Raw genomic sequence first — 24,485 nt, forward strand, 5'->3', positions numbered from 1 at the left:
AGCAGCCGGGACTAGAACCAGTGCCCATATGGGATGCTGGCACCACAGGCTGAGGGATAACTCACTGCACCATGATGCTGGCCCCTAACAATCAAAGTTTCAACAATAAATCCACTTGCAAAAATATAAAGTAATAAACCTGCCTAATTCAAGTACAGATATTCTCAAAAACAGAACATATAAAACAACTGATGTCTCACAACTAGAAAATGGTCAAATAAATACAAGTTTATTGGTAATAGCAGAATTATACTCAATACAAATTTTACTTTCAAAGAACATTAATAATGAAGGAAAAATTTCATGATAATGTAAAATATGTTAACAGTATTTATTTGAAAGACAGCAACAGAAAGAGATCTTCCACAAAAATTGGTTCACTCCCCAAATGGCTGCAAATGCCAGGGTTGCTCCTGGCTGAAGACTCCATCCAAGTCTTGCACATGGGTGGCAGGGACCCAAGTACTTAAGCCATTGACTGTAGCCTCCTTGCATGTGTGTTAGCAGGAAGCCAGATAGAGTGAAGCTGAGACTTGACAGGGAATGCAGGTTTCTCAAGCAGCATCCCTACTACTGGACTAAATGTCCACTAATAAAAAATTTTAAAAAAGTTTTATATATGGGTTGCTCCCACTTTTACATATAGTTTCTATTTATACCCTATGCCTATAGCAAAATACTAATGGCTTTATAACAAGTTACATGCCCTCTGTAATTAAAGCTGATATTTCATTTTCTTTGGTCTATATTTTCCAAACTTTAAATAATAACGATATCTGGAATACAGTAAATATTATTATTATTATCTTTAAAGACAACCATTAAACCTCTGGTAAGAGAACCAGAGTAAGGGGAGGGAAGCACCTTTTAAAAATTGTATAACTACCCCCACTGTGTAGATCAAATCAGAGGAAATCTGAAAAGTGTGCCAGGCAAAAAAGCAATGTGAGGAATGTCTTCAAAACAATGCCTTACAGACACACAATTTTTCATGGCCTACTTATAAAGCACTTTCGTCTCTAATCATGAGCTGTTCTAACAGACCCACCCTAAAGGGTTAGTTTATACTCCAGTGTGAAAAGAGGAAAAAGTAGGGCGAGGAACTGGCCAGGTACCTAAGCCAGGCAGAAGTCAAGCAGCCCAAGACAGGGTTATTTTATTAAGTTTTTGAGGAGAAAAAAAGTGAAGAAAGGGCATCAAAGCAGCAACCTGTGTGACACTGCTAGGTGGCACCCAATAACCACTGCCCCTCTCTTTCCGCAGGAGGCACTGGGTAATGCACCCAGTTAGAATTCAGTTTGCTGCCTTTCCACACTTCCATGGAGGAGTGTTTAAGTCCTGACCTGTGAGATGGAAGTGAATTGCTGGAAAAACCAGTGCAAAAAACACACCTTTGCCCTCTTCCTCTGTGGGATGTAGGCACCCTAGCTAGACTTCCAGCGTGAAGTGACCCTCAGAATGAAAACTACCTGCTGGACATGACAGAACAGAAAGACGTACACCCTGGCTCCTCGACTCTATGGACCACCATTGCAGTCCTGGACCGCATACCTTCAGGTTTGTTCACATGAAAAAGAAAGAAATCTCCACGCTGTGTAGGCCACCACCACCACCACCACCACCATCATCATAATCATCACCATGTCAACCCTGTTAAGCACAGCTGAAATTAACCTTAAATTTCACATGAGCGTTTGAAAGATTTCTTCCAGGGCTGGCACTGTGGTGTATTGGTAAAGCCACTACCTTGAGTACTGGCTGCTCCACTTCCGATCCAGCTCCCTGCTAATGCACCTGGGAAAGCATCAGAAGATGGCCCAACTGCTTGCATTCCTGCAGTCATGTGGGAGACTGGTAAGAAGCTCCTGGCAGGGCCAGTGCTGTGGCGCAGTGGGTTAAAGCCCCATTCTGCAGCGCTGGCATCCCATATAGGCGCTGGTTCAAGTCCTGGCTGCTCCATTTCCAATCCAGCTCTCTGCTATGGCCTGGAAAAGCAGTGGAAAATGGCCCAAATCCTTGAGCCCCTGCACCCATGTGGGAGACCTGGAAGAAGCTCCTGGCTCCTGGCTTTGGATCAGTTCAGCTCAGGCCATTGTGGTCATCTGGGGAGTGAACCATCAGATGAAAGACCTCTCTCTCTCTCTCTCTTTCGCTCTCGCTCTACCTCTCTCTGTAACTCTGTATTTCAAATAAATAAAATAAATCTTACAAAAAAAGTCCTGGCTTCAGATTGGCACAGCTCCTGCTGTTGCGGCCATCTGGGGAGTGAATCAGCAGATGAAAACCGCCCCCTGCCCCCACCGCCTCTCTAATAAAATAAATAAATTGTTAAAAGAAAAAAAAAACTTCCTTACGATGTTATCCACTTGCAGTGGTTCCCCTCCTTTTAACTGGTTAAAAGGGACCAAAATAAACAGAAAAAATAACCGTAGAGTAGCTTAATAAAGCTTTCCATTCCTTGGTATTTATTTTTAAGTAGTAATTTGAACCTTCTAGAGTGCACGTGCTTGCTCAGGTTCTCTCTTTAGACACAACGAATTCAATTGTTTTTAATGTCTTTTAATCGATGCTTGAACAGAAGATTCTGAGGGTCAGTGGCCCACAGGTAAAAATGGATCCTGGATTATTTTAAATGTTCAAGCTGAAACAGACTAACACATGAAGAGACTCAGGAGCAGGAGGTAAGAGTGGAATAAATGAGAGTTCTCTGATGCTGAGGGTCCCCTGCCTGCCCAGGGCTGCTAAGGGGAGCTGGTGGCAATCCAAATTGAATACAGCATCATCATAGACAAGGTCCTGCAGTTTTATTCACTTGTGCCTGCTCAGGCCCTTCATTAACCTCTGTTTTGAATGGAGGACAGACTGTTAGAACCAGTGCTTTCTAAGATCCACAAGGTAACAGACGCGTTTAAAAACGGAAACATAAACATTAACCTTTTTCTGTTTCTAGATATTTTAACAGAGTTCCCTATTAAAAGGAGAAAAACTTACATAGTTTTTAAACTTACGGCAAGAGAAAATCATCATCTTAAAAAAAATGATGTGGTTAAGGAAAGTTTACTCAGTGGATAAAAAACAACAGAACTCACTCTAAATCTGGACAGGGAATCATCCTGCACACTTCACACAGTTACACCCATCTATGCTACAACGCCTAATCGTAACCGCGTACTGTACATGATAAATATTAACTGGACTAACAGATATCTTCATAACCATAAAAAAACTCATATTCCTTTTTTAAGTTCAACAGCTTGGTATTTATTAAACAACCATTAAGCCATCAACACCCAAGTGGTATTTAAATACTTCAACCAGGTTAAAAATTAGCAGAATCAATTAAAATGACTTGCCCTGCAATTTAAGTAATTCAGCCCACAGAACTGAAAAAGGGACTTGGGAACATCTTTTCCTCTTCTTTTTCTTCTTCTTTTACCACTATGTAATACTCCTATAAGAGCATAAAAGGAAACTCATTGTCTGGGATTAAGACAGTATGGCTTCAAGTCAATCTTGGGGCTATTCTAGGAAGATGACAACTGTACCAAATTAGCAGTTGTAGTTTTCTATCTCAATTTGAACCAAGTGGCTTGCTTTGCTGTTACAAGTAAAATTGCTGCTGCCCAGATCTGAGGATCAGGCCACCAATTGTAGTAAGACTTCCCTAGTTTGAAAGATTTATGCTATTCCAATTCATATATTCAGGTGTCAGTGAAGAGCATAATGATATCAAAAATTAAAAATTCACTGCATGACAACACATAATATGTAAAGGAAGCATTTTAATCCATTTCAGAATGAAAGAACAAGAAAGTGAAAAATTTACAAATTTATAAATTACTTTTCAGAAATAACTTAGATTATTGATAATCATGGCCCTAACAAATATTTTACAAACCACAATGGCCCCTAAGTCCCAGTTTTCCCTGCTGTTAATCTGAGGGTCCACCATATTAGCGTCTTCCTTTTTTTTTTTTTTTTACAAATAAATTAATTTTATTGCTGAATTTTCCATTGACATTATAGAAATATTTTTAAAAACACTGAAATTACACAAATTATTTGAGAGTCTAACAGTTAACTTCACTTTATAAAAAAAAAAGCACAAAAGTAACATTACACTTTTTTTAAAAAAATAAAATATATCTTCTAACAGCAAAGAAATAGGAAGTAGATAATGAATGGCACAAATAGAAGATTAAGGAGAACCCAGTCACCACCCAGAGATCAATGTCTGAGCTATGAAATAGATTCCACTTGCGGAGTTACACATTCAGTTTGCTTCTGAACTAGCCTGTCTTGTTTTTGCCTTTCTCTTGTGAGAAAAAAAAAAAAGAGGGCTTTACTGCTGCTAGGACAAAATACTCTATGTGAATTTTGGAGAACTTTGAGGGGTTGTCCTTCTCTCCTGGTGAACAGTTAGTACAGAAATGGCTTTAGCACTTCAACCCTTAAACATTGTCTCAAACCTAGTTATTTGGATATTGTAGCCTCACATGATTTTTTTACATACCATGTCACCTCCATTAGCTTTATGTACATCATATATATACAATAATAAAATCCCTTCATTTTAAAATACAACTTGACCCCATTTGGCCCAGATTAAATCTCCATATTAACAATTCACTGAGACAGCTTGTTTCTTGATTCTTTTGCCATGTGGTTAATTTTTTTGTTGTTTTTATTGTTTAAGCTACCTTAAGGTTCTAGTATAATGCAAATAGTTTAGTCATCTCTCTTTAGGCTCAAATCACACACCAGTGATTCTTTCTTTTGAAGCTGTTTCTCCTTGTTGAATAGATGTAGTATCTTGTCTGGGTAGTCCATAGAAATAGATGGAAATGCATACAAGAACAGTGCCCAGAGTAAAGATAAGTGTTATCTGTAAGCCAAACAGGGTCACTGACACAATGGTAGAAAGCACAATGGCTATGCGGCAGAAAAGCCTTTTATGATGTTGTCTGTGTACCTGACCTCCACAGAAGTGTAAAGGCCTCCAACACTGGCCAGAAAGATGACAAACCAGACATAATGTGACACCATAGAAAAATCCTTTCTCTTTAATTTTAGCTCCATCTGACAAGTAGACGCCAACTAACGTCACAACAATCTCTGATAGATGCATTTGAATATTTCTAACCCAAAAGGAAGTGTCTGAACCCTTTAAAACTTTTTCAAAACACACTCCTGCAAATCCTGAGCACAACAGCAATAGCTATGGCACCAAACCCTAATAACGAATTTTGTTCCACCACAACTTCTGTAGCTTGAGCTGGTTTCCACTGTACAAGTGTGACTCCCATCATACAGCATAAAAACTGAAATCCAATAATTTGCTGAGTGTCCTATTTAACATTAAAGCAGTACATAACACAGGACAGGGAATCTTCAATTGATAGGTCACCTGTTCACTACTGCATCTAGATTGCTAAGGGCTAGGAAAGCCATGTTGTACTGAAAAGCATATACCAGTGGTGGTACACTTAACTTCATCAGTTCTTTGGCGCTCCCAAAGACATTTTCACTTAGAGACGTCTTGAATCTACCCAGACTACCAGTAACCCTCTTACAACAGCCATGGTTCTCAGACACCCCTGCATGGAACTCTTTAGTTTCAATCTATATATTTAAGAATATAACACAGGGCTGGCGCTGTGGCATAGCAGGTAAAGCTGCCACCTGCAGTTCTGGCATCCCATTTTGGCACTGGTTTGAGTCCCGGCTGCTCTTTTTTTTTTTAAGATTTTACTTATTTATTTGAGAGGTAGAGTTACAGACAGTGAGAGACAGAGACAGAGACAGAGAGAAAGGTCTTCCTTCCATTGGTTCACTGCCCAGATGGCCGCAACGGCCGGAGCTGTGCCAATCTGAAGCCAGGAACCAGGTGCTTCCTCCCGGTCTCCCATGCGGGAGCAAGGGCCATCTTCCACTGCTTTCCCAGGCCATAGCAGAGAGCTGGTTTAGAAGAGGGGCAGCCAGGACTAGAACCGGCACCCATATGGGATGCTGGCGCCACAGGCAGAGTATTAACCTACTGCGCCATGGAGCTGGCCAACTAATATGATTCTTAAAAACTCTATGACACTACTTTTACCTTCTTGTAATAAATGAGGAAGCAAGGCAAAGAGAAAAAACCCAGCCAACATCATACAGCTCCACTTCTGATACAGCTCTCTACTATAGCCTGGGAAAATAGTGGAAGATGGTCCAGGTTCTTGGGCCTCTGCACCTGTGTAGGAGACCCAGAAGAAGCTCCTGGCTTCAGATCAGCACAGCTCCAGCCATTGAGGCCATCTGGGGAGTGAGCCAGAGGATAGCAGACCTCTTTGTGTCTGCCTCTGCCTTTCTGTAAGTCTGCCTTTCAAATAAATAAATCTTAAAAAAGAATACACACACACACACATATATAATGCATATCTCAAAAAAGTGAAATTCTACTTCAGACTCTCAGAGACAATAGCTTTAGTAACATAGATATTTTAGGTCTTGTAGTTTTTAATACTGAAAATTGTTCATTCATTTATCAATTCCTTATTGAGTGCCACCTACATGCCAGGCATGTACAGGGAGCTAGGAAATAATAAAAATAATTTTAGATGTCTTTAACCTGAAACTCAAGTCAATGACCATAAGAAATCGGGTACAGGAGTAGGGTGGGGAACTGGGAATGTCTTCTCCGAGAATCCCATGAAATGTAGAATACTTCAGCAGGTATTTTATATTTTGCCAACTACGACAAAACAATACATAAACCAGCAATAACAGTCCTTCTTCTCTTGCACATAGTAGCTGGTGTTCTTAAGACTGATGGGGAAGGTGGGAAGGGACATACAAGTCTTCCTAGAATGGCAGCTCGGTAAGTGAGAAGACAGATACCTCAGGAATCTCAAACAAAAATAAACGAGTTCACAAGCTGGTCCACAAGAACTCACTATTTCAATAAGGCAGCCAATGAGTGAAGGAGACTAAAATACTCCCTCTTTAAACTATGATGCAGATGGTCACAACAGTCAAACTCATTTTCCTTTTACAGATGAACTGAGTGTCTTAGATTTTTACTGGCAGTGTGGACACTCATCTCATTGAAGATCTTCAAAACAGAGATCTTACTTGAAAAACAAGGATGCTGAAGGAGCAGCGTACAAATCTTGTTTTTGGGTCTAAATGCCCATTCCCTGCTACCACCTGCTCTCTAATTCTTTTCTCCTAATTTTTTAGATATGACCAGTAGTCAGAATAGGTGATAAGTAGAGGAAAGTAAAAGTATATAGCATATAAAAGAACACCAAAGAGATTTGGTTATCACTCACTTTGTGCATAACATTAGGCATAGTTTTCCTGCCAACTGTTATATAACTATAAGTAATTTAAGAAACTTTGAGGCCGGCACCTTGGCTTAACAGGCTAATCCTCCACCTTGCGGTGCTGGCACACTGGGTTCTAGTCCCGGTTGGGGCGCCGGATTCTATCCCTGTTGCCCCTCTTCCAGGCCAGCTCTCTGCTATGGCCCGGGAAGGTAGTGGAGGATGGCCCAAGTCCTTGGGCCCTGCACCTGCATGGGAGACCAGGAGAAGCGCCTGGCTCCTGGCTTCGGATCAGCGCAGATGTTTAGTTTAAAAAAAGCAGCTTCAAATTAATAGTTGGGAACTTAAATTCTGAGTAAAATGATATAAAATTAAAAGACCTTTGTAGCCAAATTTCATTGTTCTTTTTACACAATTCATCATCTGATGAAGCAGGGAAAGTGAGATATCTTCCATATCAGCAGTTTCCCTTGAATTTTATGTTTAAAGTATAGTAAAGCCGGATAATACAAGCAGTTGAAGAAAAGCACCTTATGTTGACTTGACATTGCAGATTTAAAACTGATAAAACCGAGAGACTCACTTTGAACTGCTTACTAGCTATGGGACCTGAAGCAAGCCTTATCTCTTGAGCTAACGGATGTGAAATCGACTTTAAAGGTTATCACAGAATTCCATGAGAAATGATGTGCACAGCTCCCATCTGCACGTCTGCACATCGTAAGCCTTTAATGTGTGGGTCAAGCGACAGTGACCACAGCACGAGGCTCCTTCACATGTGGATTATGAAGCCATTATATAACAATATGTAATCTGACAAAAGTGACAGCTGGGTAACAAATACGTAACCAACCAAAGCAATGTGTTGCAGTGAAAACAGCAGCAGACAGAGCCAGGACACATTGGGCACCAGCTATATTTCGACCATTACTCAGCAAAGACTGAGAAGCACACATACACCTCTTGTGCTTGCTTCCTCCTGCTGCCCCTTCCGCCGTAGGACAAGGACAGGGTCAGCTCATCACCTAGTGAGAGCCCAGCACGCTGTATCGTGTGGGGTACTGAAGGAGAACACTGGTAAAGGGTTAAACACCGTGACTTAAAGTGGTTCTATAATATAAAAGAAGAGGAGAGGCAACTTTTGGTCTACAAACATTCCAGGGGTATTTCAAGGTCTCTGGTGTCGTCCAGGCCAGAGATGCCCATGGAAACTGATTTCTAGGAGCCCTTAGAAATAAAGAAGTGAGGCCGGCGCCGTGGCTTAACAGGCTAATCCTCCACCTTGCGGCACCGGCACACCAGGTTCTAGTCCCAGTTGGGGCGCCAGATTCTATCCCGGTTGCCCCTCTTCCAGGCCAGCTCTCTGCTATGGCCCGGGAAGGCAGTGGAAGATGGCCCAAGTGCTTGGGCCCTGCACCCACATGGGAGACCAGGAGAAGCGCCTGGCTCCTGGCTTCGGATCAGCGCAGTGCGCCGGCCGCAGCAGCCATTGGAGGGTGAACCAACGGCAAAAAGGAAGACCTTTCTCTCTGTCTCTCTCTCTCTCTATCCACTCTGCCTGTTAAAAAAAAAAAAAAAAAAAAGAAAGAAACTTTGAACAGTAAAAGCAATTCATTATTCCATGTTTAAAAAAAGATTCAAGTGCCTAAGGTTATTATTTTGGTACCACTTTGGTCAGAGTCATGTGATTCTGGATTAAGTCAAGTTTCTTTCCTAACTTCTTGCTCTGGTCCCTCCCAATTCATCCTTGGGTTGGTTTATAACACTTTCTGATAATGACATCACACCTTTTTATAACCTGTGGATTACTAGATCAGTAATCTAGACTACTCAAAAGGAAACAGACTAAACTCACTCAGAGCAATTCTCTGAGTTTCTTTATTTATACAAGGATAAAAATCTACTCATTATTCAGTTTACCATTCCTGCCTAAAGATCCCTGAATCTTTTCCCTCAGCAACTTGCACCTCCACCAATCCTCCTTAGGCACATGGTTTTGCAACACACATGGATCTCATATGTATTACTACACTTAATTCTCAAAGTAAAGGGTAGCAGCTCCAGGAGGACAGAGGTTTTTGCCTGATTTGTTCAGCACTAAAGTCCCAACACTATAAACAGGGCTGGTCACATATTAGCCTAATAAATATTAGTAGAATGAAAAAACAAATGACTAATTGAGGTACACAGGCAAATATAATGTCCATTTTTCTTGTGTGAGAAAACTACAAATCAAATCAAAGGGATGAGAGATCTGATCAAGATCACATTGCTATGAAATGTTGGTATCCGTACTGGAACAGAGGTCTCTTAGCTCCAAATCCGGGATCCTTTAAATCACTTTTTTCCTCCTCTGAGCACATACACCTTCTTATAATACCTAATGCTAGGAGAAATGAAGCCCTAAGACAAGCAAAGCACATTTTCCTGGAACAAGACCTAACACACTGTTACTTTAGGGAAAAACATATTTCATCAATATGTTGATGTAGAGCAATCATCAATTGTGGGCTAGATTTTGAGAGCTTACATCTATTTCAAAGATGAGACATGGATCTAGAGAGACTTTTGACATTTGCAAGCAACAATATGGAGCCTCCCAGGGTTTATGTGTTTTTCCTTTGGTCCTCTAGCCTCCAGAGTTGTAAACAACAAAGCTGCAGAAGTACCTAAGCACAAAGCAAAGACCAATGCTCCCAAAGCCCCAATACACCTAAGGCTTAGAGTGAGACCTGATTCCTCCACACAGCTAGGAAGGAGAGGCTCCGACTGCTCTGTTTAGCTGTCCCCAACACCTGCCCAACATCTTTTTCTTGCCCTCTTGTCAGTCTGTGCAGCATTGGTCTCCCTTTCTCTTTCAGCAAACAGGGCCACTAAGTCATCTTTTACTGCCCCAGGGTATATGCTAGAAGCAAGCCAGCACCATCACAGTTATAAGGGAATCAGCTTATAGATCTCCACTTTCCCAATATACGCTTGGAAACTGTCCTTCAACTCCTCACTTCACAAAGGTCCTTTCCCTACTCTACAAAATGAAGGCATTTGCATTGCCTTCCCCAGGTCTTTCTACAATGCATTGCCATGAGATGCAAACATGAAAAGCATAAAAATGCTGATGTAGTGGGGGGGGGGGTGATAGTGTCCAGTATTTGAGTAACTTCTGTAAGTCAGGTAACTTCCAATTCTTTGTTTTAAAACACTAGAAATCTTAAAATACAAAGAGTCATATGATCAAAAGAATTACAAAATATTGGATTTCACTGTATATACTTCTTTGCTACAGAAAGGAGACAGAGTGATCAATAAAACACTGGCAGGCATTGAGTTATATTACACTGGGATAATATGCTATACAGAAGAAGGGAAATGGATAAACAAAAGGTGTAGGGCCAGGGTTTTAAACTGCCACTTGTGACACTGGCATCCCACAGCAGTGAGTCCCAGCTGCTCCCCTTCTGATTCAACTCTCTGCTAATGCACCTGGGAAGCAGCAGACAATGGCTCAAGTACTTGATCCTAGCCTGCCACCCACAAGAAATAACAATGGCGTTCCTGGCTCCTGCTTTTGGTTTGGCCCAGCCCTGGCTGTCTCAGGCATCTGGGGAATGCACTAATTGATGGAAGATCTCTTTCTTTCCCTCTGTCATTCTTTCAAATAAACACATAATTTAAAAACAAATTTGTTTAAAAAGAGAAGGTGTAAAATGTTTAACTATTGAACTTAGCCATGCATTTTTTTTTAAAAATGGTACTGGGAATGAAATATAAATTGTATTCTTTTGTAAAATGATGCAACAATTTAACTTAAAATGCTAATGTCTACAATATGCTGAAAAACTATATCTTTTGAGTATGAAAATTTTTAGCAATTAAGTTAAAAGTATGCTTAGGGTATAGAATGCATATGTTCTGGGATCTATGGGAGTAAAAAATTGGAAGAATCCTGCTGTAGCCTAAGCCTTTCTGAGATGAAATAATGAGGAGAGAAGTTGAACAATTTCCCACCAACCCAGTTTCAAGTCCAGATGACTGGAGGCAGAACGGAGATTAGCACTCTCTCTGCACTTCTCTTGGTCCTAGGCACATTTGTTGAAACTGGCTCTACAACCAACAATTTACCACGGTTGATCATCTGAAATATCTAACCTGAAATGCATTGCTGACCAGGTTAGACCTCAGATGATTAGATGCATTTTTTTTTTTTTTTTTGGACAGGCAGAGTGGACAGTGAGAGAGAGAGACAGACATAGAGAAAGGTCTTCCTTTGCCGTTGGTTCACCCTCCAATGGCTGCCATGGCAAGCGCACAGCGCTGATCCAAAGGCAGGAGCCAGGTGCTTCTCCTGGTCTCCCAAGGGGTGCAGGGCCCAAGCACTTGGGCCATCCTCCACTGCCTTCCCGGGCCATAGCAGAGAGCTGGCCTGGAAGAGGGGCAACCAGGACAGAATCTGGCGCCCCGACCGGGACTAGAACCCGGGGTGCCGGCGCTGCAGGCGGAGGATTAGCCTGTTGAGCCACAGCACCAGCCCATTAGATGCATCTTATCAAATCTCTGGATGGGACTTGCTATAGTGTCTTCCTTTGGGGTTCTCAAGAAAGATTTGTAGGGCCTTAATTTAATCCATAAAGGCTCACCAATTTGGCATTTCTCTTATCACACAAAGACAAATTTCACCACTGTGGATGTAAAATTGGATACATGTAGCTGACTAGCATTTCAGGAGAGACATGCATCCTGCAATGAAGTGCAGAGAGCTTTATATAGTGTGGGCTTAGCATTTTACATACGGCCAATGTGCCAAGAAGTCATCTCGACAGACACACCTGCAAACCCAAAGTCCCCAAGCTCCCTTTCTTCCTTCTTCCTCTGATTCTGTAACCTCTCTCTTCCCCTCTGCCTCTTGCTTCTTCTCAGCCCCTCCTTGGGGAAGCAGAAAGTCATCTAAATATGATGAATGACGCCAGCACTTAATTCGGTGTCTACACAGTTTTAAAAATATTGACTTTCCGGTCCTCAAGCTCTCCGAGAGACAGTGAGGCTATTTAGAGCAGATGTCAGACCTACTCCACACCTCCTCTCCTTTAGCACGGGAGGTAGCACAGCCTGAGATAAGAGGTCAGAAGTCAGAGACATAAAGTCGGCTGGAAATCCCACTCCTCCACTTCCTGTCTCAATTTCTAAAAGTCCCAAAGTCCTTAAAATAGGGTTGCTGAGGATTGGAGACACTATGAAGGTACTTTACAAAGTTCATGGAAAATGCAATTTGAAGATAAATTTATTTTGGTGAAAATAATTTTGAAATCTACACATTTTTTCATAATACATACATTCCATGAACATTTGGAGACTTCTTGTATGCATGCATTTCAATATTCTTTCTACCAAAACATGAGTATCTTTTAATTCCATTTTCAATGAACTTACTGAAGTACTCACCTATATATTTATATACACACATATACAGAATCTAAAAACATACCAACATAGTTGTTATTCAATAATAGTTACAAAATTAGATTTTTAATGTTTTCATGACTGCTTAAAATTAGCCAATATTTATCTCTTGGCATAATGTCAACTGGTAGCATGTTTTTCATTTTCTTTCTACTCTCTTTTAAAACAAGTGATCTGGAAAATGACTACCTTTCATGTCTAAGTATGTGGTGGGCGTGTGTGTGGAAAATGTACCTGCAGTACTAAAACTGGCAAAAAGACATACACGGGATGAAGACTGAAAGAAACCTGAGAGTTCAGGATAGCATTTATAAACCAGGCAGCATGTCCCTAACCTGTTCAAAATGCTGCTGCAGAACATGTTTTAAAAAATGAGTATAGGGGCCAGCACTGTGGCACAGTGGGTTAACGCCCTGGCCAGAAGTGCTGGCATCCCAGCTGCTTCACTTCTGATCCAGCTCTCTGCTGTGGCCTGGGAAAGCAGTGGAGCATGGCCCTGGTCCTTGGGTCCCTGCATCCACGTGGGGGACCCGGAGGAAGCTCCTGGCTCCTGGCTTCAGATGGGCACAGCTCCAGCCACTGTGGCCAATTGGGGAGTGAACCATCAGATGGAAGACCTCTCTCTCTCTCTGTGCCTCTCCTCTCTGTGTAACTCTTTCAAATAAATAAATAAATCTTTAAAAAAATGAGTACATCCTAAGGGAGGTGTGAACCTCCTAGGGGAAGGCACTCTGTTGACTTTCATTACTTGGCTGGCCTGGGAGGAGAGCTGGCCAGGTAAAGGCAGGGGGCATCTCTAACAAGAAATTTACAGTTCTGCCTGCAATGTTGCTGACCCTACTTGACCATCCCCTCAGCTGCAGTGGTCACTTTGGAAGTTGGGCTGAGTAAAGGGCTTTTCAGCTTAGAGCCAATAAGATCTGTGGCTCTGACCTGGGCATCCTTCGACTCCAGGGCAGGTCCATTTCCAGTGATCCAACTCTTGGCAGAGCTGCCAGGGCTCTTCACAAGCTGACTTCTGCTGAAGCCCAGGCTTACCACATGGAAAGCCACTGCAGTGGACTGGCCTGTTGGGTCTCCTTGAGGGCAGATCACTGTACAGATCAGCCATTAATAGGCCTGCCACCCATTGCTTCTGATGCCGAGCTTTCCTTTCCTCCTGGTTTGTGTTAAAGCAGACCAGAGGATGCAAGTCAAGGGAGTGCCCGTTTCCCATCTCTAATCTTCGGTGGCCTGAACTACAAGTCTATAGTCACAGGCATGTTCTGTAGTAGTTTTTCTAAGGTAGACAATGCCCATGAGGAAAATTATATTCTCACTTTAAAACTTTCTTTCCCTTTGGTCTGAAAGGGAGGTTTTTTCTACTTACTGTATACTTCGCTGATGGCGAAGTGAATCTAGCTATGGATATACCCCATGTGAAGAGATAGATAGGTCTGGGCCTCTGAATTTACAAGGCCTAAAGCCCACCAGATTATTATCAAGCTGCTTCTGTCAGGTTCTATTTGCCTCTCAATCAGAAAACTTAATTGTAGCTTAGACAGCACCTTTCTTAGCTCCTCTAATAATGACTCTGTCCTTTGTTCTAGGCCCTGTCTAGTGCACTTGGGCCTCATTCCTTTGTAATCATAACCTCTACTCTACCACCAATGGCTCTACTCCCAACATGTGTGTACTGATGGTCCTCTTCCCCACTTAATGCTGTATAATTGTTCAAACCTGGTAAATGCCACTCTTAGGATCATTGGTTACTATCCTCACTCTGTCTTTTATGACCTTGTCTAAATATGATCAGAGTCGGAAAACTTGGAAGGCTTCCATAGCCTTGGCAACTCATGACGACAGCCTAAGATGGTTACTGGCGCCATAAACTAGAGTGTCAATTTGTTGGGTCAACAACAGGAGCCACTGTGCACTTGCTCCTCATGTGGGATCTCTGTCCTTAATGTGCTGTACATTTTGATTTAATACTATAACTAGTACTCAAACAGTATGTTTCACTTTGTGTTTCTATGTGGGTGCAAACTGTTGAAATCTTTATACTAAATTGATCTTCTGTATATAAAGAGAATTGAAAATGAATCTTGATGCAAATGGAAGGGGAGAGGGAGCGGGAGGGGGGAGGGTTGCGGGTGGGAGGGAAGTTATGGGGGGGGGGAAGCCATTGTAATCCATAAGCTGTACACTGGAAATTTATATTCATTAAATAAAAGTTAAAAAAAAAAAAAATGAGTACAGAGGAGCTGGCACTGTGGCTCAGTAGGTTAAGCCATGGCCTGCAGCACCACAGCATCCCATATGAGCACCGGTTCAAGTCCCAAATGCTCCACTTCCATCCTGGGAAAGCAGTGGAGGATGACCCAAGTGCTTGTGCCCCTGTACCCACAGGGGAGAACTGGAAGAAGCTCCTGGCTTCAGCCCAGGTTGCAGTCATTTGGGGAGTGAACCAATGGATGGAAGATCTCTCTCTCTGTCTCTCCTTCTCTCTCTCTCTCTCTTTTTTTTTTTTTTTTTTTTTTTTTTTTTTTTTTGACAAGCAGAGTGGATAGTGAGAGAGAGAGACAGGGAGAAAGGTCTTCCTTTTTGCCGTTGGTTCACCCTCCAATGGCCGCTGCGGCCGGCGCATCTCGCTGATCCGAAGCCAGGAGCCAGGCGCTTCTCCTGGTCTCCCATGCGGGTGCAGGGCCCAAGCACTTGGGCCATCCTCCACTGCCTTCCTGGGCCATAGCAGAGAGCTAGCCTGGAAGAGGGGCAACCGGGATAGAATCTGGCGCCCCAACCGGGACTAGAACCCGGTGTGCCGGCGCCGCAAGGTGGAGGATTAGCTTGTTAAGCCACGGCGCCGGCCCCTTCTCTCTTAACCTTGCTTTTCAGGTACATAAATAAATCTTCACACACACAAAAAATACGTACAGAATGTACAATTGACTCTTAAAGTCTACCCAAATTACAATGTTAAAACAGTATTTTCCCTCATCAGATTCGCTAAGTTTAAACCAAAAGAAACAGATACTTAATATTCTAAGGGTGTGAGGAGGTAGTACTCCCACAGCCTTTATATTAGGGTGAAGAAGTCTAACTCAGTCTCCAAGCAATCTGACACTGTGTATCAAGGAATTAAAGTGCATTCAGGAGCAGGCCTTTGTCACAGTGGCTAAGACACTGCTTGGGTCACCCCAATCCCATAACAGCGTGTCTGGGCTAGAGTCACAGCTCCTGTACCCTACTTCAGCTTCCTGCTAATGCACACCCTGGGAGGCAGATGACTGGCTCAGGTTGTTGGGTTCCAGCTACCCACATAGGAGACACAGACTGAGACCCTGGCTGCCAACTTCAGCCTGGCCCAATGCCAGGTATTGCAAACATTTAGGGAATGAACCAATGGATGGAAGCTCGCTCACTTGCTCTCTCTGTGATTCTACCTTTCAAATAAAATGAAAATAAATATATTTTTAAAAACGGATCCACATGTTTATTCAGCAAGGTAGGAATATATTAAAATCAAGAGTGTACAACGGTATTCATTATATCACAACTTACTACAAATATTGAAACAACCTAATATTAGTCCAAGACAGGAGACTCGACTATAATGGTACAGCCCTTCTGTGGAATACTATGTTGCTATTAAAAACCATCTTAGCAAAAAATATTTAAATGAGATGGGACTGATAAGTGAAAGAGGCAAAGTATAAAGTGGAATTGGCTATGCATGTGTGTCATTGCATGCGCCAGCACATTTTCCACTGTGTGTGCCAGTGTGTGCATGACAGTGTGTGCCACTGTGCTGCTGCATGAGCCAATGTGATTCTCAAGCAGTAATAAGAGAAACTTACAATAAAGAATTGGAATTACACACAGTGCTCAAAATCCATTCCACAGCTTGAAAGGACACAGTGTTAAGACTTCCAACCCACGTCCTAATTTTAAAGAGACGTGTGGGATGAGTACACTGCTGATTCAGAGCCTTTTTATGAATGGCAGAGATAGGGAAGCGGGTAATAAAAGTTATGTCCAAAAACTGATTTGCCTCTTCAAACTTTCAGGTTAATGAAGCTTCTGAGTGACTTTCGCACCACATGCAACAATGCTCTCTGCCCAGTGAAGTTTTTGGCAGAGCCCAGGGATGCAAGGAGCTTGCGAAAGGTGAGATCTCACAACCTTCCAATATCCATAGCTGTGCACAGCTGAGCAAGAAATGAAATACAGAACACACACAGTCTGCAGATGCATCGTTACAGCACAAAACATCTTCCCACCCCCTCTCAGGCAGAAATGTCTCAGCACACCTGTATGCCCCAGCATGCAACAGCCATCCTCAGCTGCACTTAAGTGCCACTCAGTGCCCACCACTGCCACCAACTATCCAACAAGGTCAGCAGGTGTGCCAGGATTGTTTCCCAGCCTTTGCGAACTTTTCTGCATTGACTTTTCACATCAGCCCCCCTGCCCTGCCCCAGGTAAGAAACAGAATTAAAAACGCCTTTGGTCATTACCACAGCTCACATTACACACTCCCTTCCCCAGAAAACAAGGAATAATCCAAGTGCCAGAGACTCAAAATGACATCTTTCTGTTCCAAGCTGTTCTACTTGGCCTGTGTGTGTGGCCATAGCTGGCTCAGCCGGCCTGCCTGGGTCCAGGGGCTTCCAGTCATTCCCCACCTCCACTCCGCCCCACCCCCACCTCACCCCCAAGGCTTCTTTTCTGCAAAATCATAAGTCACATGAAGCTGCAACTCCTCTGAAGCAAAGACAATCGCATCTAAAGAGCCACCTTACAAGTCACAAGTTTGAGGCTGGAAGGTGTCCCTCCCTGCTAGACAGCACACTGCAGAACCGACAGTCAGGAGATCTTTGGGTGGTTTCTGGTGGTCAATTTCAGGAAATACACGTGTTTCTCAGCTCTGAGCTCCGGTTCCAAATCAATACATGTTTTAGTGACTTAATTTTTACCCCCAGGCTGGCAATAACGCTAAGCTAATAATTAACCTTAAACATACCATCACTTCTGCTGAACACATTTTCTTCACACAGCCCTGAATTACTTTCAGTTGGGCTAAACAAAACAGACAAGCTGTAATAAAAGGTCTCTGAGAAATGTGATCCCTTTCATTGGTCACCCAGGAGATTTTCCTTTTAAATCTGCTGTTTCTTGGCGGCGGAGAGGGGGCTGGGGGGAGGAAGGGCAGGGAGGAGAGCACCCAAAAGACGACGCCACCCAGAGCACAATTATTTTCGTAAGAAAGTTGCCCAAGATAACTCTTCAGGGTTTCCCAGGTTGAGAAATTCGTGCAGACGAGTAGGGAGGGACACAGCTCGTTGTCCAAGATTAGTATCTGCAGAGGTTTCCCCAATGTTGATTTTTTTAAGGCGTCCTTTTTAATTATACTGCAAGGGCTCTGATTTCCACCTCTCCGGCTGCTTGCTGTAGGAGGGGAGTGGAGAGCAACGCGCCAGGGCTGCGGCAGCCGCTCGGGCCAACTTCGGCGCTGGGGGGGTGGGCAGCCCACTCCCCACCGGCTCCCACCCGCCGAGCCCAGGCGCGCACACCCGCGCCGAGCCTGCGGTCCGCGCCCCGGGCCGGGACTCACCGCTGTCCAGCCGCGCGATCTGGGGCAACCGGTAAGTGCTGACCAGCAGGTCGAGCGGCACGGCCACCGAGCTCCACTTCACATCCTTGAGGCTGCAGCCCAGCGAGGGCGCCGGGTCCATCGCTCCCCCGTCGCCGGCACCACCCGCGCCTCGGCGCTCGCGCTCGCGGTCTGGGGCGCGCGGGAGGCGCCGGGCAGCTCCGGCCGCGGACAGCCGGGGGGGCGCGGCGGCTCAGGCGGCCCGCAGGGAAGGGGCCGGAGCCCGGCTCAGCTGCTGCCGCTGCTGCTGCTGCTGCTGCTGCTGCTGCTGCTGGGCATGGCTGGGGCGCCCCGCGTGCCCTCAAGCCCGGCGAGGACTCGGAGCAGCCCCGCGGCGGCGGCCCGGGTGGCTGCGGCGGCTCCCGCTCCGCCTCCAACTCCGGCCCCGGCTCTGCAGCTGCGGCGGCCGCCCGCTCGCCTCCTCCTCCTCTCACCCCTCCTTCCCTCCGCCTCGAGCGTGTGAGGAGGAGCCGCGGGTCTGAGGAACGCCATAGCAGCGCTCCCAGCACTGACTAATCAACAAGGTGCGAGCAACGCCTGCGCAGCGCCGGGAGACACCGCCCCCGCCCCCGCCTCCCCGGCGCCGCCCGCTCCGCCCCCCGCGCGCCCTCCGCCTCTCCGCGGCCGGGCGCGCTCGGCTCGGCTCGGCGTCGGCTCTCCGGCTGCGGTCGCCGGTGCCTGCGGCTCCGCGCTCTCCGCAAGCTTTAGCTCTCGCTCCCCCGTCCGACCGCTCGGGCGCCCTGCAGCCTCGCCGGGCGCCGCTGCGCGCGCCAACCCTTCCCAGCCCCGGGCCCTTCTCGCCGCCCCAAGGTTGCCGAGCGAGCGCTGGGATCTTGCTCTTGAGTCGTGGTGACCGGGGCCCTGTCGCTCCCACCCTGGCTATGCGTGGCTAATACGACCCGTCTTTCCCACCCCCGAACTCTTGAGGTTGCCCAGAGTTCTCGGAGATAGCCTAGAGAGTCCACAGACCCACGAGCATGGAAAGGCGCGCGTGGGCCACTCCTCGGCGACTACTCCCCACCCCACCCCCAATCCTGCAACCCCCAAATGGGCTGAAAGTTACTCGCACCAGCAGGATGGCAGAGGCCGAAGCACCGAGAAGTAGCCAGGCGGTGCGTGGCCGGTACCTACATAAAGAAAGGTAACCATTTCTTTTAGCACCTGCGTTGTAAGCGCGAACTGCTGGAACTGAGGTCCCCAACAGCGGTAGGCAGGCAAGGACAAGGTTACTGGGAGCCCGCTGGGGCCAGCTGTCTTCACATGCCTTTTCCTACTCAGTCTTGCAGGTTGGAGTAATTCCCTTCTGTCTACACATTATCTATACATTAGATAATTTCTCAGGATTACACAGTCCACAAAAGGCCATGCCGGGACTCGGGCCCCAGGTATCCTTTCCATGGTAAATCTGTTTTCCTCAATATTTTTGCATGGCCTGCTCGGTGCATGCAGAAAGAGCTTAGAATCTGAAGGTGACTGTGGGATTCCTGTTTCTCCAAGCACACCTGATTTTGGGGTGCTAACCTGTATTTAAAAACAAAACAAACAAACAAAAAAAGCCTGATGTTAAGGGAACTGAGGTGAAAAACTCGTATGTCCACTCTGTCGTGCACACGGTGTGCAGTGCGTGGTAAGGCGGAACAAGCACCTGCTTGCTGCACTTGCCCAGCGGCCTTCAGCACGTCCCACTCCTACAGGTGGCAGCGCTTAAAAGATCTGTGTCGATGGGTGAATCAGTCCATTCACGTTTGCAGAAAAACACAGAGATTCTTCTGCACCCACCCTCCCTGTCCTCTCCCTTGAAAGCATTGGCGATGATTTTCCCAAAATTCTCCTGCTAAAAATTTGACCTTTGTGTCATTCACGTTAATTTGCAGAAAAGTCTTGAAAAAAAGGGGGTGGGAATTATTTTAATCCTGTGTATTTTTTGATTAGAATCAAAAGTCCATCAAGTTCCAAGATATGCTGATGTGAAGAAGAATGTTTCAAAACCATAAAGAACTAAGTGCCAGCTATTTTTTTTCTAAATAATCCTTTCTGGAAATAATACTCAAATTCCCAAAATGACATCTAAGGAAACGGCTAAGATTGGGAAGGGTCAGGGGCCTTTGAGCCAGTAAGTTAGTCCTCAATCTTTATATAGTAGGTTGATTTAAAGAATAACTTTCTGCTGCTGCTACATCCTCCTTAAAAGCTTCAGGGAACATGAAAAGTAATTCCCTCTCACAGAAGGATTGGTGACTTATGACCTAAGGACAAGATAAAAAGTAAGAAGATTAATGTAATCAACTTTGTTTAAATCAATAAAGGGCTTACATTAGGTTGGCTCTTATTGCTGACCTTGCAGAAAAGGTTTCATATCCATGTAGAGCATTAAAGGGAAGAAACATTGTGAGGGGGTGGTGCTGTGGCGTAGTGGGTAAAGCCACTGCCTGCAGTGCCAGTGTCCCATATGGCACAGCTCTGGCCATTGTGGCCAATTGGGGAGTGAACCAGCAGAGGAGACCTCTCTCTCTCTCTCTGCCTCTCTTTCTCTCTGTGTGTAACTCTTTCAAATAAATAAATAAATCTAAAAAGTAGGAGGGGGGGAGGGAGGGGGGAGGGGAAACATAATGAGCAGCAAGCTTTCTGTAAGTCCCATCCTAAAGGAAATTGTAGGGAAAAAGCTTAAGGACAGAGAGAGTTTGGGTTAACTGTAAAAAACACCAGCTGAGAAGAGTCGTCTTTCATTCTCGCTGAACTTTCAGACACATGTTTATTCAGATTGTTGGATCAAGGCAAACCATTGATATAGAAGCATCTCCATTGGTGCAGGGGCCAAACTTAAGGGTTTTGCAGGAAAAGTTTTCCACTGATGCTCTGGTCTATATTTGTTGCTGTTGAACACCTTTAGAAACTAAGATTTGTGGACAGCTAATATTAGGGTGTCATATTAGGGTGATTAAAAATACCAATTCCAGGGACTGGCATTGTGTCGCCAGCATCCCATATGGGACTGATTCCTGTCCCGGCCGCTCCGCTTCCCATCCAGCTCCCTGCTGATGAGCCTCGGAAAAGCAGTGGAAGATGGCTTATGTGGGAGACCCAAAAGAAGCTCCTGGCTCTGGACTTCTGGCTGTTGCGACCATTTTGGGAGTGAACCAGCAGATGGAAGATCTGTTTCTCTCTCTAACTCCTCCTTTCAAACAAATAAATCTTTAAAAAAATATAAATTCCAGAGCCAGATAGCTTGGGGTTTAATTAATGGCCCTGCCTCTGTTTAGGATCTTAGGAAGCTTGCTGTTTTCTCTTCTGAAAAATGAGAGTAATAACAGTACTCATCTCACAGGGTTGATAGGAGAATGTGATTGTTCGATATATGTTGAGCATGTAGAACCGTTTCTGTTACATTAGAAGTGCTATGGAAAGACTTGCTGTCATTATGCAAAGAACTATTGGCTTTGAAGAGACAAACTGAGACAAAAGAAGAAATGAATGTAGGTACAAAGACATGATCAGATTTTGGAAAAATGGTTGTATTGGCACAGTAGAGGAACGTTTCTCAAGTAGGAAACGTGGCTGCAGGACTTCCTGCCTCACATCTAGAGTCTGTGGGGTTAGCTTATTTCACGGTGAACCACCCTGTCCTCAGCAATCCAGGCAGTTGTCATGATGATTTCTGAAGTCTCATGCTATTAATAAACTTCGAGGTGAATCAGTCATGTAATATTGAAGGACTCCTATAACGGACACCAGCTTCCTAGCTGTGAATCTATTGTTTATACGTAACTTGTTCATGCTCTGCAGTATCAACTTGGCAAGATAAAAATAATACATGTTGCTTTTCTTGACATCAGAGTGTGCCTGGTCACCTAAAACTCCAGCGGTCAAATGTGATAACAGAGTTCCCAGCCCTAATGGCTTTCTGGACCTCCAAGTTCTTTTTCCTTTGAATTAATTTCCATGCTAAAATTAACATACAATCTGCTCCCTCATGGAAGCCTTGTACAGTGTCTGTATTATCATTGTCTGTGGGATAAAGTGCAATGCTCTTTGTGTGGTATAGAAGGTGCTGCCCGTATGTGGTTGGGTCTGCCTCCCCAACCTCATTTCTGTAGGCTATCTTCTGGGTTCTTTCACCTTTACCTTTTCTCTTCTTGTGAAACTTTTATTCCAGCTTCAACTTCTTGCATTCCACAAAATTCTCTATCTCCTCCTCAAGGAGATCCCTTGTTCTATCTAACCAGTGCACCTGGCCATATCATCTTTTAGTGATGCTAATTGTGTTATGATTTATGACCTGTTTTATGTAAGCTTTCCCTAATTGTGTTCACCTCTGTTTCTCCAGCTCCTGTACCATGCCTGGTACAGGGAAAGTGCTCAATTAACGTTTGTTGAATTGAGCAATCAATGGACTGAGTCATTCTCTCACTCTGTATTACTTCGTAGGTCACTGCATCTCTTGATTACAAACAATTAGTATTCATCAAGTCTAGCAATTTTTGAGATTTTTTTTTAAAGATTTGACTGCCATATGATAGTATTTCCCATCAGATTGGTCCCTGATTCTTTTCATTCATCTGAAAATTTATATTTCATTGAAATTAAGAGCTACACTGTTTTCACTAAACTAGAGAATATGCTTCTAAGCTAGCTAGTCTTTGCAATCCTTAATAAAATGGTTAGCATTTTTCTCACTGATTGTTAGTTTATTTGCACTCTCTCTTGCTAGCACTTGACCCAGCAGAAGGGCTTGATTTATTATTTTGCATCTCTATCTAGCACTTGGCATGCAGTAGACTGTGTGTGTATATATTTGTGTATGTGGTAAATGGATTGTATATCCATATGGTGACTGGATAGACAACTATACATTTAGTGAATAGACCAAAGCCCATAAAGACCATAAATAAGCATATCACATATGGGCACTATCAGAAAGCTCTTAACAAATCCACACTTTGTTGTATCTTCCTTTTTTGGTTTTGACATAGGACACTCCATTCCTATTAAATCAGCAGATAATACAAATGTTACAGTGCCAATATAAGAATATTAAGGGAAAATGTCACAGATTGTAAATTGGATTTCATGGAAACATGCTTGTTTTCAAAGCAACACATAGCACAGTTACATTTAAAAAATATAAATAGTATGTTCTGACCTGGTATACACATACACATAGGAGGAGGCTTCAAAAAGTTTGTGGAAAATGTCTATTGTTAAAAAACTGTGCCTGATGGAAAGCCAAGATACCATGGAAAAGAAAAACAAAGAAGAAGACCTAAATGAAAGATCTCTGTTAGTGAGATCCCAGTGGAAAGAACGGGACCATCAAAGAAGGAGGTACCTTTCTCTGAAGGGAGGAGAGAACTTCCACTTTGACTATGACCCTATCAGAATAAGATCAAAGTCAGCGAACTCTAAAGGCTTTCATAGCCCTGGCAACTCATGACTAGAGCCTAGGGAGATTACTGACGCCATGAACAGGAGTGTCAAATTGTTAAGTCAGCAACAGGAGTCACTGTGTACTTACACCCCATGTGGGATCTGTCCTTAATGTGTTGTCTAATGTGCAGTGATGCTATAACTAGTACTGAAACAGTATTTTTACACTTTGTGTTTCTGCGTGGGTACAAACTGATGAGATCTTTACTAATTATATACTGAATCGATCTTCTGTATATAAAGATAATTGGAAATGAAAAAAAAAAAAACAACCTGGTGTTAAATTGGAAACGGCATAGAAAATTAATTAATTTTAAAAAAATATTATGTAGGATCTCTGTCTTTAATGTGCTGTACACTCTTATTTAATGCTATAACTAGTACTCCAACAATATTTTTTTCACTTTGTGCTGCTATATGGGGGCAAACTGTTGAAATCTTTACCTAATATATACTAAACTGATCTTCTGTATATAAAGAGAATTGAAAATGAATCTTGATGTGAATGGAAGGGGAGAGGGAGCGGGAAAGGGGAGGGTTGTGGGTGGGAGGGAAGTTATGGGAGGGGGGAAGCCATTGTAACCCATAAGCTGTACTTTGGAAATTTATATTCATTAAATAAAAGTTTAATAAATGAAAAAAAAAACTGTGCCTGGATTTCAAGATTT

At 43.9% G+C, this 24,485-nt stretch overlaps 1 protein-coding gene and 1 pseudogene across 1 annotated transcript in view; both read right to left on the bottom strand.

Annotated features, from left to right (window-relative positions):
* GAREM1 (GRB2 associated regulator of MAPK1 subtype 1) overlaps positions 1–18,489 on the bottom strand; it is a 260,770-nt gene extending 242,281 nt beyond the window's left edge. The window contains 1 exon segment of the mRNA XM_062201514.1: positions 18,355–18,489. Coding sequence (XP_062057498.1) covers positions 18,355–18,475 — 121 coding nt within the window. The 5' untranslated portion in view covers positions 18,476–18,489.
* On the bottom strand, positions 4,645–5,511 carry LOC133766588 (CMP-sialic acid transporter-like; annotated as a pseudogene).
* Positions 18,490–24,485: the final 5,996 nt, after the last annotated feature.

The sequence above is a fragment of the Lepus europaeus genome, chromosome 9, assembly GCF_033115175.1.
Source record: "Lepus europaeus isolate LE1 chromosome 9, mLepTim1.pri, whole genome shotgun sequence".
Taxonomy (NCBI): Eukaryota; Metazoa; Chordata; class Mammalia; order Lagomorpha; family Leporidae; genus Lepus; species Lepus europaeus.